The sequence below is a fragment of the Mesoplodon bidens genome (assembly GCF_964165515.1).
Source record: "Mesoplodon bidens genome assembly, chromosome: 17".
NCBI lineage: Eukaryota > Metazoa > Chordata > Mammalia > Artiodactyla > Ziphiidae > Mesoplodon > Mesoplodon bidens.
This window is the reverse complement of record NC_138174.1, coordinates 76,735,817-76,754,200: the sequence shown is the minus strand read 5'-3', so window position 1 is coordinate 76,754,200 and position 18,384 is coordinate 76,735,817. Positions and strand designations below refer to the sequence as shown.

At 52.4% G+C, this 18,384-nt stretch overlaps 1 protein-coding gene across 4 annotated transcripts in view; it reads right to left on the bottom strand.

Moving 5' to 3' along the window:
* ATP11A (ATPase phospholipid transporting 11A) overlaps nucleotides 1-18,384 on the bottom strand; it is a 121,101-nt gene that overhangs the window by 23,011 nt on the left and 79,706 nt on the right. For all 4 annotated transcript variants that reach the window (XR_014013573.1, XM_081214516.1, XM_081214517.1 and 1 more), the window contains exons 10-19: nucleotides 17,821-17,902; nucleotides 16,465-16,615; nucleotides 15,207-15,404; nucleotides 13,806-13,979; nucleotides 12,650-12,813; nucleotides 10,882-10,953; nucleotides 9,736-9,809; nucleotides 5,787-5,890; nucleotides 2,818-2,999; nucleotides 845-1,096 (exon numbers count right to left, since the gene is read on the bottom strand). Coding sequence is in view for 3 of the 4 variants with exons in the window: in XM_081214516.1 (XP_081070642.1) it covers nucleotides 845-1,096; nucleotides 2,818-2,999; nucleotides 5,787-5,890; nucleotides 9,736-9,809; nucleotides 10,882-10,953; nucleotides 12,650-12,813; nucleotides 13,806-13,979; nucleotides 15,207-15,404; nucleotides 16,465-16,615; nucleotides 17,821-17,902 (1,453 nt within the window). In the remaining variant the exon portion in view is untranslated. The remainder of the gene's footprint in view (nucleotides 1-844; nucleotides 1,097-2,817; nucleotides 3,000-5,786; nucleotides 5,891-9,735; nucleotides 9,810-10,881; nucleotides 10,954-12,649; nucleotides 12,814-13,805; nucleotides 13,980-15,206; nucleotides 15,405-16,464; nucleotides 16,616-17,820; nucleotides 17,903-18,384) is intronic.

Below are 18,384 nucleotides of genomic sequence, written 5' to 3'. Positions count from 1 at the left end.
TTCCGGTGCTTCTTGACAACAGAAGGAGGGCATTTATCCCGCTATCGAAGAGATCGGCCTTCACTCCCGAACTGCCTGGCCACCTCAGCCAACCACAGTCTTTACTGTTACAACTAATACCTCCATGCTCCTCTGCCCGGGTGACCTGACGTGGAAAGAACATGGTCGTAATATTTCTCTTTGCTGGGTTCCAAAATGACAAGGACTATCTCTAATCCCCAAAAGGAATTCTGCAGATAGGGCAAAGGGAAATATCGTTGTACTATTTATAAATGAATAATTTTAAATTCACATATGATTAGAGAGCTGCCTTTGCTTTACCTAAGTTAATGAAAATTTGAAATGATTCAAATGAAATCTAATCTTAGATCATGCATCTAATACCAGCAAGGACAGCACTGATAAAATGTGAATAAACTGGTGAATATTCTTGGAAAAAACAACTGTGGGGCATACACTGTTTTGTCTTAATCGACAAACGACCATGCATGATTCACGTCTCCCTCCTGCTCTGGCAGATGCCCAGAGGAATCCACGATGCAGCCCCCAAGTGTCGTAGAAGCAGATGGGAATCAACCCATGCACGATATTTTGTAAATCCATGAATCGTCTCTTTGCATCCTCAGCCAGCAGTCTGCAAGTGAGCACACACACACACACACACACACCCCGCTCTGGTACAAAAAGGCACGTCACAGTTGCTAAAGAGAAATAGCTCTGGTCATGGTCCCGACCACGGGATGCTGTTAGAGGCCAGAGGACAGGACCACGTCCGCACAAGGGAGCTGAAGCCACGGCCCTGCCCACGGAGCTTGCCCAGTCCCTCTGCAGACGCCCCGCCTACCCTGAGATGTTGTCCCGGGTCAGGCTGGCGCTGCAGCGCAGGACGGTCTTGCTCAGCTCGCAGAGCACGTCGTGCAGACTGTGCTCCTCCAGCCTCTTGGTGGTGACCTCGAGCAGCTGCGTGGTCCCGCGGAAGAGCTTGCAGGCATAGCAGGCGGCGGCCGCTGTCTCCATCTTGTCACCCGTGAGCACCCACACCTTGATGCCCGCCTTCTGCAGGGCCTCGATGGTGTCGGCCGCCTTCTCCTGCAGCCTGGGGGGCAGGGGGCAACACACACACGTCAGCGTGGACACAGCAAACCAAAGTGGCGAATTCCAAGAACTTGTGATCTACTAAGCTGTTGCAGTTTTTTGCCCCCAAATTAAAAAGCACCGCGGTGCTGGCTCGTGATTTACTGTAAAGGACCTGAAGCTGGTTACAGCTGTGTATTAACTTTTTACAACAAAACACTTCCTAATACCAGAAAATCCACAGGGATAAAATATTAAGAAACAAAACGGCATCTTGTACAAGTAACAGTTGCCGAGCACACAGTTTTCTGCCTGGTGGGACTTGCTACTTAGAGAGGATTTTACGCTATTATAAGAAGGCCCGTCATACCACCAACCAAAAAAGTCTTAACCAGGGAAAAAAGGGGCCTGGAAAAGAGGTGACACTCACCACCTTTTCTTTGGGCATAAACTGTTCTAATTTTGCCATGTATCAAATTGGAGCCCAGGTTCCCCTAAAGAACGTGAAATGCCAGTCGTGGCTCTGGGACTGGCTGACGGGCATCACAGGCTCGCCCCGCACCAGATGCTGCGGGAAGCACTTGCCTGCGACGTTTTGTCTTTGCCAAAACCTTACAGGATGAGTGAGGACTGTGTTAGGGTCCTGGTCTACGTGTAGAAAACCCAAAGCCTGCAGAGCTCACAAAACACGTCTGAGGACAAACGGCCCTCTTGATCTTGGTCAGGCTGTCTTGCCATCCGTGGAAGTCTGGCATCAAAACCATGTCTGCCTCATTTGGGGGCCTGCTGTGTTTTCTAGATTTCAGAGTCTTAGTTTTCGATAGATGTGTGTCAGTGATGTATTTCTGTCCAGTGCTGAGTGAAAGGCGAGGAAAGGATCTGGATTCTGACTGGAACCATCTGGTTAGATTCTGGGATAAACTTCCTATGTCAGGTCTGGAGATGATGTCATCGTACTATTCTAGAGACAGAAAAACCATCTCTCATTTCATCCTTTTTTGCAAAAAGGAAACCGAGGCCCAGAGTGGTCTGTAAAGATGTTGGCTAGAGATTTCAAAGAAATAATTTGTAATCAAATATCATCACTTCAACCCCTCCCCTCCCCCCCATCCCCAGGGATCTACTCTCAATGTCCTGAGGTGCCAGCTCCCCCCGGGTGCATCAGCTCCCAGGACGCTTGTGAGGGTCCTCAGCTCTGCAGGCAAGGATCCCTCCGCCCTTAAGAGCCTTCCCTTCTCCCCAGTTCCTCCAAGGACCCAGGAATTTTACCAGCTATTACTGTCAGTTTTGGCAATATTCTACTTCATTATTTTCAATTCCTTCAATGAGTGATGACAAAAACACTGAGAGTGTTAAGATCTAAAATGTTTACACTTGTATTTGGAAAGAACTAGTGACAAATTTAGGAACAGATTAGTTATTGATTCCATTCTAAGGAATAATTGAACAACATAGCCTTGTAGCTTGACTATTCATAATATGGTGTGAAAATGCTGACCATTTCTGGTTTCTTCTGGGGAAGGGTGACTTTCAGGCCTTTTATCCGTGGAAAGTCAAACATCACAACAGCACAGGCTGACCCCCCGTGCTATTACCCTAGGCAACCAAGCGGCCTGCCCAGTCCTGACGCGTTCACCGGTGCGGCTGACACCGGCTGTGGGGCTCCTCCCGAAGCGCCCCTGTAGCCCCTGCTGCCCCACTGCAACATTATTATTTCTGAAGACAAGCACAGCGAGCCTTTACCGATCCTCCACGGCCGTCGCACCGAGCAGGATAAGGTCTTTCTCTATTTGCTCATAGGCTTCTGCTAATTTCCTTTCCCGATCTTGAAGCGCCACTTTGGCAGCATGCAGCAGCTTATAGATGCCTTCATATTCTTCTTGGATGAGCCTTTTGTAGGCAACGCACAAGGTCCGAAGCCCCTCCTGCAGGACACAAAGCAGCACTTAACGTGAACTCGAGGGTCACTTTGCTGAATATCACTTCCCAAAGCTTTCCTGACACCCCTCCTTCTCCAGCTAGAGTGACTAACCAGAGAACGAGAAACCAACCCACCCTCAAAGGGCTGGTCATTTGCAACTGAAGCATATCCACCTTAAAACTGAATCTAACAGTATGTCCGAAGGATTATATACATGACCAAGAGGGATTTATCCTGGCAATGATGCAAGGGTGATTCAACATATGAAAACCAATCAATGTAATATATGACATAAATAGAACAAAGGAGAAAAACTCACATGATCATCTCAACAGATGCAAAAAAGCATCTGACAAAACCCGACACCTTTTCATGATAAAACCACTCAGTAAACTAGGATAGAAGGGAACTTCCTCAACCTGATAAAAGCCATATATGAAAACTCATAGCTAGCATCATACTCAACGGGGAAAGATTGAAAACTTTCTCCCTAAGATCAGGAAGAAGACAAGGATGGCTGCCTTTGCCACTTCTATTCAACATGGTACCAGAAATCTTAACCAGAGCAATCAGGCAAGAAAGAAAAAGGTATCAAGTTGGAAAGGAAGAAATAAAGTTATTTCTGTTCTTAGATGATAGGATCTTATACGTAGAAAACTCTAAGGATTCCACCACCGAAAAAAAAATTGTTGGAACTAAAAGACAAATTCAGTAAAGGTGCAGAATACAAAGTCAACACACAAAGAGCAGTTGCATTTCTATACACTAACTATGAACAATCCAAAAAGGAAATTAAGAAAACAATACCACTTTCAATAGCATCAAAAAGAATAAAATACCCAAGAATGAGTTAAACCATGGAGGTGAAAGATTCATAGACTAAAAACTACAATATGTTGCTGAAAGAAATCATAGAAGATCTAAGTAAATGGACAGGCATCCTGTGTCCATAGATTGCAAGACTCAATATCCCACGATGACAACACCACCCAAAGTGATCTACAGGTTCAGAACAACCCCTATCAAAACTCCAACGGGGGCTTCCCTGGTGGCGCAGTGGTTGAGAGTCCGCCTGCCGATGCAGGGGACACGGGTTCGTGCCCCGGTCCGGGAAGATCCCACGTGCCGCGGAGCGGCTGGGCCCGTGAGCCATGGCCGCTGAGCCTGCGCGTCCGGAGCCTGTGCTCCACAACGGAAGAGGCCGCAGCAGTGAGAGGCCCGCGTACCGCAAAAAAAAAAAAAAAACTCCAACGGCATTCTTGTGGGAATGGGAAAACCCACCCTAAAATTCATGTGGAATCTCAAGCGACGCAGAGTAGACCACAATCTTGTAAAAGAAGAACGAGGCTGGAGGACGGACTCACGTTTCCTGGTTTCAAAACTCACCGGAAAGGGACAAGTAACCAAAACGGTGTGGTCCCAGCGTAAAGACAGACATAGACCAATGGAACAGAACTGAGAGCTCAAAAATGAACAGTTGCACATGTGGCCCATTGATTTTTGACAAGGATGCCAAGACCATCCAACAGGGAAAGAACAGTCTTGTTCAACCAATGGTCCTGACACAAGCGGCCATCCATATGTGAAAGAGTGAAGCTGGACCCTTACCTGTCCCCCACACACAAAATTAACTCTAAATGGATCAAAGACCTGGATATAAGTGCTACATTATAAAACTCTCAGAAAAAAGAAAAAAACATAGGGACAAATTGTGATCTTGGATTTGACAACAGTTTCTTAAATATGACACTAAAAGCACAGGCCACAGCAAAAAAATAAATTGGACTTGATTAAAATTAAAAACTTTTGTGCATCAAAGGATACTATCAAGAGAGTGATAGACAACCTACAGACTGGGAGAAAATATCTGCAGTTCATACATCTGATAAGGTGTTAGTATTCTGAATATATAAAGAACTCCTACAATTCAACAAGAAAAAAAACCTGATTAAAAAATGGGCCAAAAACCTGAATAAGCATTTCTGCAAAGAAGATATACAAATGGTCAATAAGCACATAAAAAGGTGGTCAACATCTTCAGTCATTAGGGAAATGCAAATAAAAACCATAATGAGTTACCACTTCATACCTAACCAGGGTGACTATAGTTAACAAAAATGGAAAATAACAAGTGTTGGCGAGGAGGTGGAGGAACTGAAACCCTCGCGCACTGCTGGTGGGGATGCAAAACGGTGCAGCCTCTGGGGAACAGTCTGGCATTTCCTTAAAAAGTGAAACATATTGGAATTACCAGGTGACCCAGCCATCCCACTCCTAGGTACATAATCAAAGGAACTCAGACAGATACAAGCGCACCCATGTTCACAGCAGCATTGTTCCCAGTGGCCAAAAGGTGGAAACAACCCAAGTGCCCACCAACAGATGACGGATAAACACAGTGTGGCACATAGAGCGCATCCACACGATGGAATATTTTTCAGCCACAAAATGGAACGAAGCTCTGATGATGTAAGACCTCGGATGAGCCTAGAACAGACTGAGCACTCACTTCAGAACAAAATGTGAGAAGAAAACCAAACAGGTCACGGGGGAAAGCATTAAGTGCCAATCACTGGAAGTCCTCAGGATAAAGATCTATTTTCTTCAAGACCATCACAATGTGCTTGTCATTCTGGACGCCCTCACCCCCAAACACCAGCGGAGGGCTGCGGAGGGTGGTGCCCGCCCAAGGGCACGTGGCCAGGCTTCCCGCGGCGCGCGCACGGGGCACCCAGCAGGAACGTGCCCCCCACGAGGGAGAAGAGGCGTGAGGCCGTCACCCGCATCTCACCACTGCGTTGCGCTCCACTCGGGATCGGATCTGGTCCACCTTGCCCTCTATCACTCGGGGAAATATTGAGGAATCTGCTCCTTTGCAAAACAGATAAATTTCTCCTAGAAAACAAGAAAAGATTTTCATTTAATCACTCTGTGGGGTAGACTAAATTATTTTTCAAATGACGCTTTTATTAAAAACAAAACCAGGGATACCAGCGCTGAGACTGTCGTGGAGATGTCGACTGACCAGTTAACCTGTAAGATCAGGAAAACGTCAAAGCTACAGATCGCCTCACAAAGCCTCATTTTATTCCAACAAGCCCAGAATCTCAGGAAAGTCAGGGACCAGGAACGAAACTGGCTCCTGGGCGGCCGTCCTTCGTCCTGTCACTTCCGCCTGCTCCCTGGCAAGGATGTGAGTGAGGGACGAATGCCCTCGGGACCAGGGAGGAGTACGGACGCAGAGGGCGTGGCCGGCCCCAAACGGGGTAACAAGATGCTGGGACACCGGGCGTGACCAAGAGTGACGAGAAGCATCTGTCGAACGATTCTCCCCACACCTACTGCCCTGGTCACTTCACACATCTCAGTGCTGGGGGTGCACGCTCCTCCCCGCTCGAGGTGAAAGGTTTTCCCTTCCAGACGGGTCAGGAAGCTCTCGGCTCGGACAAAACTGCGGGCGCCCGCGCTGACCCACAGGCTGCTGGCATCGGGGCTCCTCTTTCTCGAGGACTCTTCTGGCCTGCAAACCACGTGGCTCTCTGCTGGGGAAGCACCGAGGGGCTTGTCACAGCAGCTGCAGGACTGGAGAGGGGGCACTGCCGCTGGGACCGGGTTCTGTTCAGCACTTGTCATCAGACAGAAATCACGAACACCGAGCCCTGGCCTGGGGTGGCTCCCTGGAAACCCAAGATGCTGACGGCCCGCAGGAAGGAAACCTGGGAGCCAAAGCCAGGGCACCAGGAGGCGCCGAGAGGAGGGGGCCCAGTGCTGGGGTGGGGGCTGGGGCGACCAGAACCAGTGGTCCACACGGGGATCCGGACAAGGGCCCGTGAACTCAGGGGCAGCATCAGAGCCCACCGTGGGTAGCTCCGTCCTTGGTCCCAGAAAGAACTATCTTCTGCAAAATACAGAGCGAAACACTTAAAACACGGCCCGGTTCACGCTCACAGAAGTCCTGGAACTAAACCCAGGGCAACGTCAACCTACGGCCAGGAAGGATGGCGTCTGCAGTGTGTGTCGCAGGCGTGCGGAGGCGACACGTGGGGCTGAGCTGGGAAAGAAGCAGTAGCACGGCCGCTGCCCCCAGTGGGAATCTGAGCAGGGAGTCCAATCCCCAGGAGAAGCCTGCCCACCCTCAGGCCGTGACCCGAGAGTCCTGGTCACGTGCCCGCCAGCCTGACGGCAGAATCCGTGCCCGGCACCAGCCATGACTTCTAGGCAATGCTTGTACGTACGGCATCAGGTATAGGATAAAACAAGTTTTGTGGTCCAGACAATTCTGAGTGGTGATACCTTCTTGAACAGTAATTCTTTTTCTGGAAAAATCACAGATGACTCCACGTAATGGCCTGTGAGGGACTTAAATTGTCTGCTGTCTCCATCTGTCATCCCTCTGTACCTGCCGTAGACGTGGGACGTGTTCAGCCTAAAGACCTGGTCAAGCAGAGCCTCTGACGTGAAAACATCTGGAGTGGACGGCAACATTTAACTTGCAAAGGACACGAGCAGAGAGTATTGGGCCCCAGCTGTAGACCTGCTTTTCCAGTTTGTAAACGAATAAGAAGTTAGAACTCCAGAGCAGTGCAAACACACAGGTGAGGTGACTGTGGCCCACGCCAAGCGCCGTGGGACCTGGGTGGCTCCACGGCTGCAGTGGCTTCTCGGGGAGAATCCTCAGAAGCTCAAGGCTGCAGGGGCTCTGGTCTCCGTCCCGTCCACAAGGCTGTAAATCAGTGCCTTTAGGGTCATCTCCGGGGACGTATTACTACTTAGAGAACAACCTGTTTAGTTAAATATTCAACGTCTCTGAGAATTCACTGCTGCCTTGCGGGGTTCTGATGGCCCGGCCTCCCCCTCCAGGAAGGGGTTTCTAGCGGCGCGAGCGCCGAGGATGTAAGTCCTTCACGTGACCCAGCGGCTGCTCCAGGCCGAGCCACGCTCCTTCTGACGGGAAGTGTCGCTGTTCGTGAAGATTCCACGGTCCACACCTCGGTTCCTGCGCTGTGCGGGGCGGGTCAGGAGAACGTGCAAAGGGGGAGAAGATGGTCTGTGACCAGCTGACGCATTGCTTCCCGAGGCTGTGGCCACGACTGCCGGCTCACGGACTGTCTCAAGCATGATGCACGTTTGTATCGGGGAAAGTCACAAGAGAGAAAGACCGATGGTGGGACCTTGCGTGGCTGAATGCCTTCATCCTGGATGGACCCCAGCGCTGGCCGGCGCGCAGCAGAGGGGGCACCCGCCCCGGGGACTCATCTCCAAACGTGACGGGCCGTGTGCTTCCCGTGTCCTGCTGCGCCTGTGGCCACGTGTTCGGGGCAGCATTTACATAAAGACTTGATGTCCACGGCGCTCACTGGTGCAAGGCTCGTTGGTGGAGCCGCCATGTCTGACAGCCTGCTTCGGAGGCGAGGGAGCCACGCGGATCCGAGCGCCAGCTCCGAGACGCCCAAGTGCTCCAGCTTGCGGAGTGCAGTTCACAGGGCCTGGCTGAAGGATGGGCCTTCAGCAACCCCGCGATGTCCTCAACCGGCTTGGGAGACAAAATAAGGCATTTCCGGTCCCATCGAAAGAGGCTCAAGCAGCCCCGTTAAGGGAACTCACTTTGTGGAAATGAAATCCGCTCGACCTGAGTGTTAGGACACTGCCGACCTAGAGCTCTCCAGGTCATACTTTAGGCTGAGGCTGTTTAGGTTCAGGGCAGCAGCTTTGTTTGGTTGCTCTCCAGGCAAGCTTCCAAAGAGAAAAACATAGCCTAGTGTGGTCTAGTTTTAAGAAACGAAAAAGAGTAAGACGCCACATCTCTTGATAAGATGCCAGGTGACAACACGTTAGTAAACTGAACCCAGCAGCGCTCACCGAACACTCAGCAGTGCTGTGCTGGGCACACTGTCGAGAAAGTGTGGTTCTGCATTCAGGACATCTGCAGCCCCGCAAGGGCAGAGGAAACCAGGAAGGCTTCCTACAGGTGGCTGTGGAGGTGTCCTGGGAGAGCTGCACGTGAGCAAGAGGGCCTCCAGGTGGAAAAGCCCTGCCAGGCAGAGGGCCTCCAGGTGGAAAAGCCCTGCCAGGCGGAGGGCCTCCAGGTGGAAAAGCCCTGCCAGGCGGAGGGCCTCCAGGTGGAAAAGCCCTGCCAGGCGGAGGGCCTCCAGGTGGAAAAGTCCAGACCAGGTTGAGGGCCTCCAGGTGGAAAAGTCCAGACCAGGTAGAGGGCCTCCAGGTGGAAAAGCCCTGCCAGGTAGAGGGCCTCCAGGTGGAAAAGCCCAGGTGGTGTACCCTGGGGGGTGGCCTGGGAAGGAAAGCTGAGAGGCAGCTCAGGGCCTCCATGAGAAGAGCTGGAGGGGCGGCTGCCTGTTTCCATCAAGTACACGAGCCCAGGAGGCCCGGCAGGGACTGCGAGTACACGAGGGCTCCAGAAGGACGTGGTCGCAGACGCCTGGGCGGGGCCTGCAGGTGGGGACCCAGGAGACAGGCTGTGGCGTGCGTAAACTGAGGGGAGTTCAGAGCCCCGGGGATGAGTCACAGGACTTTCCCTCGGGGGAAAAACCAAAGGTGACTAAACCTCAGCCTAAGATGCTTGGGGACAAACGGGGCCTGAGGTTGAGGGGTTAGTGGTGGTTTATCCATGCTTTGAAAAAAGAGAACAGTTAAATCCTTAAAGCTCCTATAGAATCTAGGCATCAGAGTAAAACACAGACACACTGTATCATTTAAGAAACCAAAGGGAAAGAAATTTCTACCTGTAGCAGATTTGACAATTACACTCATTCTCCTTCTTACTGAGTCAAAGCTCAAAATTTCCAGCAATTCGAACCTGAAAAAGAGATTGAAATATTGCTTTTACTATCATCCGGCGGCTCCACGTCTCATTACATCGGGGTGACTACTGACCCTTCCCTGCGTGCTTCTCAGTCCCTAAAAGAGCAAGGGGGCTGTCAGCCTAGGTGGCCGTGAGGCCGCGCTGGCCCCGCTGGCCCACAAGCTGGCTCCTGGGGGTCCTGGAGCACCGGGCGGCGGTTATGGCCTCAGGGGCGCTCTCACTCGCCTTTCCAGGTGGAAACCAGAAGCCGGACAGCAATGCCTCTGCCCTCCCAGGGGTGACCCCATGGCGCCCAGAGGCCCCGAGTGCTTGCAGGAGGAGCCCCAGATGACCTGGCGGGCCTGGGGCCCAGCAGCCGTTCTGGAGTCGAGGGGCGCACCACCTCCGCAGCCTGGGAGTTTATTTTTCTTAAGAGCAAAAATGTAAAATCCAGCTCTTCTGAGACCATCACCACCTAATCTTACATTCTTTGCCACGTGTGCCATATCCGTAACTGCCCATTGATGTTTATTTAGCAAGGAGAGATGGATGACCCCATCCTCTGAGTCAAAATCAAAACATGCCATTTGTCTCTGGGAGCAGCAGTTTTAGACTAGATGGTCCCTAAGAGTCGATATGGAAAGTGAAACATCCCCCGTCCATCTAGTCCCTCCAAGGCTATGGCTCAGTGTTTCTATAGGACCCCGTGCTCCACGGACTGGGAACCTGCTCTGAGAACACAGAATTCCAGGGCCATTCCCGGGGGAAGGGCTTACATTGGCCCTCTCGTGGGGAGTCAGAGCTCGGCCTTGGGGGTGTCAGAATGTACTAGAAGCTTTGTCAACTCCTGCAGTAAAACTGACAATGTGTGGCTTAACCCCAGCCTGTCTGAAGGCACACCGCCACCCAACTTCTCCTCTAACCGTCCGACTCAACTTCTCTAGGCGTTTCGGTGACATTCTTGGGGTGGTTACGGGGAAGAGGGAAAATCAGTGATGGACGGAGTGCAGAGAACTTGGTCTTTTCTCCAGGAAAGAGCTCTGTAAAGACAGCCCTGTGCTACCATCCCGACCATGCAGGTTCTCACCTCTCAATGTCATTGTCCCTGTTTTGCAGCTCCATGTAATTGTCCTTCAGCCTCAGGTACGTGAAGCCCAATCTGCAGAGGAGAAGACATACCTGGGAGTTAATGTGGACCCTGATGGTCCTCCTTCATAGCATGTTTCCATTTTACACTTCGGGAAAGCTCTCCTTTTGAAAAAGAAATGCTTCCAGAAAAAGAGGCTGTAAACTGCATTGTCAAGTCGGGAAATTATAGCACTGTCTCAGAACATGCTCCAAGAGCCCAGGGAATGTCGACTCACCCAACCGTTTGGCGCACCACACGCCAATTAGCTGCCTTCTTACTGGCGGGTATGGACGGCAGCAGGTCTGAGGATTGGTCCCTGTCTCTACTGATCAGTGGGGCTGCTTAGAGGTTGGTTACCACGTCAGAATTGGAAGGTCTCTGGGAGCCCGTCAATCTCCAGGCAGACGCTCCATTTTACTGATGAGGAAACTATAGCCCCGTTCTACCAACGGGCCACGGGGCACTTCATCTGTAACACCCCCTCCTGCACCAGCACGTGTGAGGGCTCCGCCCACGCGGGCCCAGGCTGGGATGGGAAAGAGCCACCAGGCCTGGCTTCTGGACTCAAGGAGCTTCCGGGACGTGGAGGTGGAGACATACGCTAACATGGCAACAGCCCTAATCATATTAGGCAGACACTATGGGACCATGGGGACAGGGTCCCGCTGACCTGGCAGGAGCTGGCAGGCTGAAGGAGAGGCTGCTTGGAGGGTGATCTCTATGACTGAATGCGCCTTGATTCCTGAGCACTCGTTTTCCAAGGAGAGAGAAATCTCGATTCAAGAACTCTCACCTACGTATGTGTGAATTTGTACATCGAATAAAGGTCTGTGGTGACACAATGTACATACCCGATGTCACTTTCACATTGCATGGGAAAAACACATAGTTTAGCCCACAACAAAAACACGGCTCCAAGTAGAGGAGAGGTGCCTGGTGCCCACTCACTACGGCAGCAAAAGGGGAAGGTGAGCCTGGCCTTTAGCACTTTTTAAATTGAAAGATAGTTGATTTACAATATTGTTGTAGTTTCAGTTGTACAGCACTGTGATTCAGTTCTTTTTGCAGATTATATTCCATTACAAGTTACTATAAAATATTGGGTTAGTTCCCTGTGCTGTACAGTATAAATCCTGCACCTTCAGTATTAAGTCAGGGTCGTAAGCTGTGAGAATGGAAAAACATTTCCCTGACGAAAATTATGCCATGTGTCTGGAAAAAAGTATTTTTCTAAGTGTTTGCTTACAACCCCATGTCATGAGGCAGCAAAACCCCCCAATAACAAGATCTCGAAGGAGGTGGAGTTAGCACAATAGGACACATGGGAAGTGAGCAGTGAGAGAACCCCAGCACCCAGTATCACCCTTTCCATGCTGTGTGACTTTGGGGAAGTTGCTTGATATCTCTCTGGGCATCAATTCTCTAGGATGGATGAGGAAGACCTGTCATAAAGGGATTCCAAGACTGTTGGCATCTTTAAAAGCCTGTGACTATTTGGAATGTCCTCTAAGTAAGTTACTGCAGAAGTTAGGAGGAAAAGCCACCCATCTGAGATAGCAGGAGGGACCCGCGTGCACCACTGTGGGAATCAGGGGGAAGCCCTGAGCACAGAGGCAGTGACCGCCCTCTCAGCAGAACACTCCAAACACAGGATGCTTCCAGGACGAGCCTGTGGTCGGGGTGGAGAGGTCCCGCACCCCCCTCGCAGCCGGGACCAGAGACGCACCTCTGGATGCCTTCGACCAGAGCCACCTCGTCAGGCGAGGACGAGATGTACGCGCAGCGCTTCCCTGAGTCCGGCGACTTCCTGGGCCCGTCCACCTCGTCGTCGTCCTTCACCTGGATGGTGTGGCACAGACAGACGGCCCGGAAAAACAGCTCTTCCCTCTCCTACAAATGCAGCACAAACCCACAACTCTATGGCACACCCGCTCAAAACAAGGAGACCAAACAGAAGACGGTAAATAACAACGCCGGGCCTGCAGCCCTGGGGGTCAGGGAGTCTTAGTTCCACCTCTGGCGGTGGCAGCGGAATCCGGCTGCCTTTCCTCCGCTCTTGCGGTCCAGACGAAGACGGACACGGACCTCAGGGAGGCAGCGGGTTCAAGGCCACAAGAGACGGGCCTGCGATCCCCGGGTTCCCGGAAGCCGTCCCGCGCCCTGGGGTGTGACCGAGACTGAGGGGGTCAAGAAGGGCTGGGCTGGCCTCGTGCAGGCCAGGTGGGCAGCTGAGGCAGGTGGGACGCCCCGCAAGGCCACAGACCACCTGACCCTCCCCCGAGGCTCGGGGGTGAAGAGGCCGTTTCTGCACCACCAGAGGCACACGCACACCGGCTCTCAAAAGGCCGCTGAAGCAGAGGTGACTCGGGCCACCTCAGTCCCCTGGGGCTCCATGCAGGCTCTGCAGCCACAAAAGCTTCTGGAACGGTCTCCTGGGCGACCGCCGCTGAGGGTCACGGCCCTCCTGGGGAGGGTGAGACCTGGAGCCACAGAACCAGTGTGTGTGTGTGTGTGTGTGTGTGTGTGTGTGTGTGTGTGGAGTGTATGTGAGCACGTGTGCCCGTCTGTGTGTGCGCCTGTGTCTGTGTGCGAGTGTGTGTCTGTGTGTCCGTGTGTGAGCTCATGGTCTGCAGGGCCCTCTACTCTCAGCCCACGGTTTCCCCACCTGGCCACGTGGCGATAGCTGCCCCAGCCCTGATGTGACGGCCAGATGCACCTGCGGACGCCTGTGCAGACGGGGACACTCACAGCTCTTCTCCCCCGAGTCGCCAGAGGGCAGCATCTGTCCTGGACCCCAGGACAGCAGGCGCCCCCGGCCCCTCGCGTGACCCGCCCGTGGACAGGTAGCGGCGGCATGCACGGCCAGGAGCGCGGCCACCTACCCGCCCGCCGGCGCCCGGGGAGGCGTCGATCATGTCGATGGCGGCGGCGGCAGGGAGCACCTGTCCGTTGCAGATGGCGTGCGGCACGTACACGTGGCCCTCCACGCAGCACTCCTTGAACTCCATGTTGTTCTCGGTGAGGGTGCCCGTCTTGTCCGTGAACACGTACTCCACCTGCGGACATGGCTCGGCTGGGAGCTGCTGTCCCTCGAGGGCCCTCGGACCCCCCCAAGGCAGCCTCGTCCGAACGAAGCGATTTCTGAGGCTTTCACCCAACCGTGCTGCCTCCCCGGCTGGACAGTGAGCACGCTGGCCGCCCACGTCCGAAGCTCCGTGCACGTGAGCGTCCGGACACAGCCTGGCTCCGGGGGCCGAGGGGGGACTTTCTACACTTTTCTCCTTCCGTCTCATGGAAAGACAGAGACGCGGTAGGGGTTGGGGGCTTGGTCCTGGATCCGATCTGACCAAAAAATCAAGGGTACGGGTGGGATGAGCTTATCCCATAAGGCCCGGGAGGTCCAAGCCTGCAGCATCGTTTAAGGGTTGGGAGATGACAGAATTCAAACAAGTCAAGGGACAAGAACCTCGGATAGAAAACTGTGGCAAGTGTGAAAACTACGCGGGGTTTAAACCCTGGATCTCGACGAACTGAAGGCAGGTGGGGATCCCGGACCCTGTGGGCACCTCGAGAGCTGCGGGGAACACGGGTCCCCCCCGAGCCCCCGCCGCCGGCTATCAGAGACCCGCGGGCCCGGGAGGGGCGGAGGGTCCCGGCGAGTCCACGCTCTCCCCATCCTGCTGGGCTCCCACCCGCACGTTCCGTCCGCGGGACACGCTGCAGGGCGGGTACCTGTTATGACGCCCACTTTACAGGTCAAGAGCTGCCAATGCAGAGCCCAGGCCGCGAGCCGTCAGCCTGGAGCAGGGCTTCAGGGAGGGGTTCTGAACTCTTTACCCCGCGAGACTGAGACTCAGGTCTCACTCTGACCACCCTGACAATGAGGACCGGGGCCGTGAGGGCCGAGGAGGTGGGCCGGGAGCGCCGAGGGCAGCCCCTGTGAGCAGGCTCACCGCTAACTCTCCCTTGAAACCCAGAATCAGCACCACTTAGAAGGGCCACGGATGAGCTTACGGCAGTGAGTTGCTGTGATGAATCTGCATAACTTGTAAACCCCAAAGCACCCCGCACTGTCACATAAAGTTAAAAAGCCACTTTGCCGCCGCCTTTCACTAGGTATAGGTTGTATCTCGATGCATGAGCTGAAATGGAAACGTTCCCATCTGACCCTCCTGATGGTCTGCCTGCGTGACAAGTCTCACGTAGCTTCTAGAAACCTGGGGACATAAAAGCGAGGGGCTCAATGGCCGGCCAGGGAGAGAAGACAACGCAGGAGACCTGACCTGTCCTAGCTCTTCGTTTAAGTCCGAGGTGTTGACCAGAGGCCCTTCCCCCGTTTCCTCGTCAAACATTTCTTCGTCCCAGGTGATGAAGTAGGAGCCGAGGAACTTCTGCATCTCCACGGTGACGTACATGGACACGGGGATGATGTAGTTGAAGAGAACCATGAAGGCCAGGAAGTCCGTGAAGGCTCTGAGAAACTGAGAGAAGGCGGTGTGATCCCCACACCGCCCGCCAGCGTCACGACAGCTCCAATCTTAGGGTCAGTCAGGCACAGCTTAACAAGTGCTGTTTTTAAACCAAGTGCTTCAAACCCAAAGGTAAAGACCACTGGGGCAGCGGGGGCCGTCGGTTTTGTCTCCTGCACCCCACTTGAGCGCCGTGGCAGGCCCGGGACAGGAGCTGCCGACATCTGCGCTGCTGGTTGTGGGGGGCGCATGGGGGGTGGATTACATCACTTGTGAGTCACACTCAGGGATGGCAGGGAGCGGGGGTGGGTCTCCAGCTGAGAGCCCGCAGGACGCTGTATACTGTGAGTATTCCAAGTTTCCCTCAAGGGTCTGATAAACGACCGAATTTAGGGGTCTGTACAAATGGTGTTTCTGTATAGTTTTATCTTTATTTCTGAGCCATTTGTCTCACGGGAGGCCAGACTGAACACAGGAAGGAAGTGGGGGCCAGGTTGGGATCTGCACACGGCCCTGCACTGAGCTGAGTGGATCCAGGTCTGGATTTGCGCACCGCTCAGGTGGACGCAGTAGGCCCAGCCAGAAGACTGTACTGCTTTAAGTAGAGGACATTTCATCAAATTAACACACTGGTTTGGGGGAAAACATTTTTGATGAATATGAACAAAGGAGCCGAAATCCCCCTACGTAAATAGGAAACCAATTCTTATTGTAATTTCCCATCATCGAGATGCTCCTTTCATTCATCTATTACCTAATTAGGGACCGTGTATCTCACTAATAAGCAGCTACTCAGCCCCTCTTATAATACAGGTCACCGCGCTGAGTTTTAAGTGTTTAAGGTGTGTCCTTATGAATCTAGGATGGACGCCGATACCTTTTCAGACTTCACTATTCAAATACCCAAAGAAGGAGGCTCAGCCAGTGTCTAGAGCTACGGGGCCAGGGGCTGGGCAGGCAGCGGACGCCTTCACTACCGATGAGCGCGTCTACTACAAAGATTTCATCGACCTAGACCCCATCGGCCTCCCCCCGTTTCCATAGCGACAGCCCACGGAGCCGCTCTCCATACCGGGTTCCTCTGTCTTTCCGCCTCCGTCTTCTGGTTGTACCACGGCTCATCTCGGAACGGCTCGCTCTGCCACACGTACTTCAGGACGGTATTAATCAGCGCTTTGCTGATTAGGATGCAGAGGTACACGATGAGGAATACATTCATTGATCTGAAACACAAGACAGCGGCGGTGACTTAGTTCCCGTTCCCCGAGGAATCCTGAGCTGTGCGTCGCCTTCCTCACAAACGTCAGCACGAACATGTTGTGAACAGACAGGGACAGCACAACAGGTTTTAAAGGACTCCCCCGACGACCTGTCACGGTAAAAGTGAAAATGCAAGCTCGTCTACATCTGAGTACACTCCGTGGGCACTGGCGTGTGTTCTGGGGCCACCAGGGAAAGTGCTGAGGGCAGGGAACTGCGACAGACAGGAGGGCACAGCCTTGCTCACAGGGCTTCTGCGTGGTCTAGGACTCTTAATTCAAAGAACACCTACCATGGAGCATCAGCCAGTGAGCTCCAAACTTGGAGATTATCACCACGAAGGAAGCGGGGAGGGAGGGAGGAAGCGAATGCCCTCCGCATAGGAAAAGTGCTGAATCCTTAGCGGGTATCTTAGGAGCTTATGAAGAAGGTTTGATTTTCCAATACCTATTTCTGAAACCAACTTGTCAATGCAGACATCTGGAAACTAAGCATTCTTCTTTAATAAGAAGCAACTGTCCAAGTTCACATCTGATGCGGCCACAGATGGACAGAGACCCAGGACCACATTTCAAGGTCGACTTGCCAGGAGCAGACAGACGATGCCCCAACAGTCTCCCCACAAATCACCCAGGAGCCCAGAGCTCTTTATTACACAACACGTGGACACTCAGTTGTCACTTCAAGTCAAGGACACACTTTCTCGAGAGGCAAAGAAGGCATCATTCTGGGCCATGTTTTCTTACAAATTCAACTGTGTCCTTGACTTATTATCAGGATTTTACCACTTAATGAAAAGAAGACTGTTCCCTCTGCTAATGCCTTCCTCACTGAACCCGTATCAGAAAAGTGACTGAACTTTCACTTTTTCATGAAATGGTGGGAGGAGATGCTGGGCACCCACAACTGACCTTGACCCAGAACTCCCGGTGTCCACGCGCGGGCGGGAGCCTGCAGACGTGGCTGAGGATGCGTGGCCATTTAGGTCCCCACAAAGTAAGCCTGTCAATCTAAGGTCTAAATAACCCGCTTGACTGTCCATCAGATCCCACGCAGGACTTGCTAGTGAGGCTAAGAGGAAAACGGTTCCCCATCTGCGGGGGTTTGTGACAGCGGGAGGCCCCGGACGGGTTTTTACATGTTTCGAACCATGGGGCACTGAGCTTACTTTTCGACAGCAGACCGCTTCTGGGATTTTGCCTGATAATTCAGCGCCATCTTGGTTTCCATGCCCGTGTAAATAGCAACACCTATAAAGTACAGAGCAGATGTTAGAACAACACCACAACTGTGTCTTGCTCCACATCATAAAGTATGCGCAGCCGCGATAAAAATGAAATTTTGGACAAAACGGATCATATTTTAAATTTTTCTAGGCAAGCTAGCTGTTCATCACAAGTCACACAGGATTCTTTAGACCAAAGGAATGCTTTTCTTTTTCTGCATAAAGAGCAATCCGCACTTTCTTTTTAAGTTCAGATTTTAATGTATTGAGTTTTCCAACAACGGGACACATTTGTATATTTATAAGTTGTTTCAGTTAAAACATAAAAAGTAACCCACCAGACGTGGGAAATACTAGCAAAGAAATACAGCCATTAAAGGAAATTTCTTGCAGAACTACACTCTGTGAATCCTTTCATAGATATAAGTTTACGTTTGAGTCAAAAACTACAGGCACTTAATTTGCAAGCAACACTCTCCAGTGTCACGGCTCTGTGGATTGCGGTTA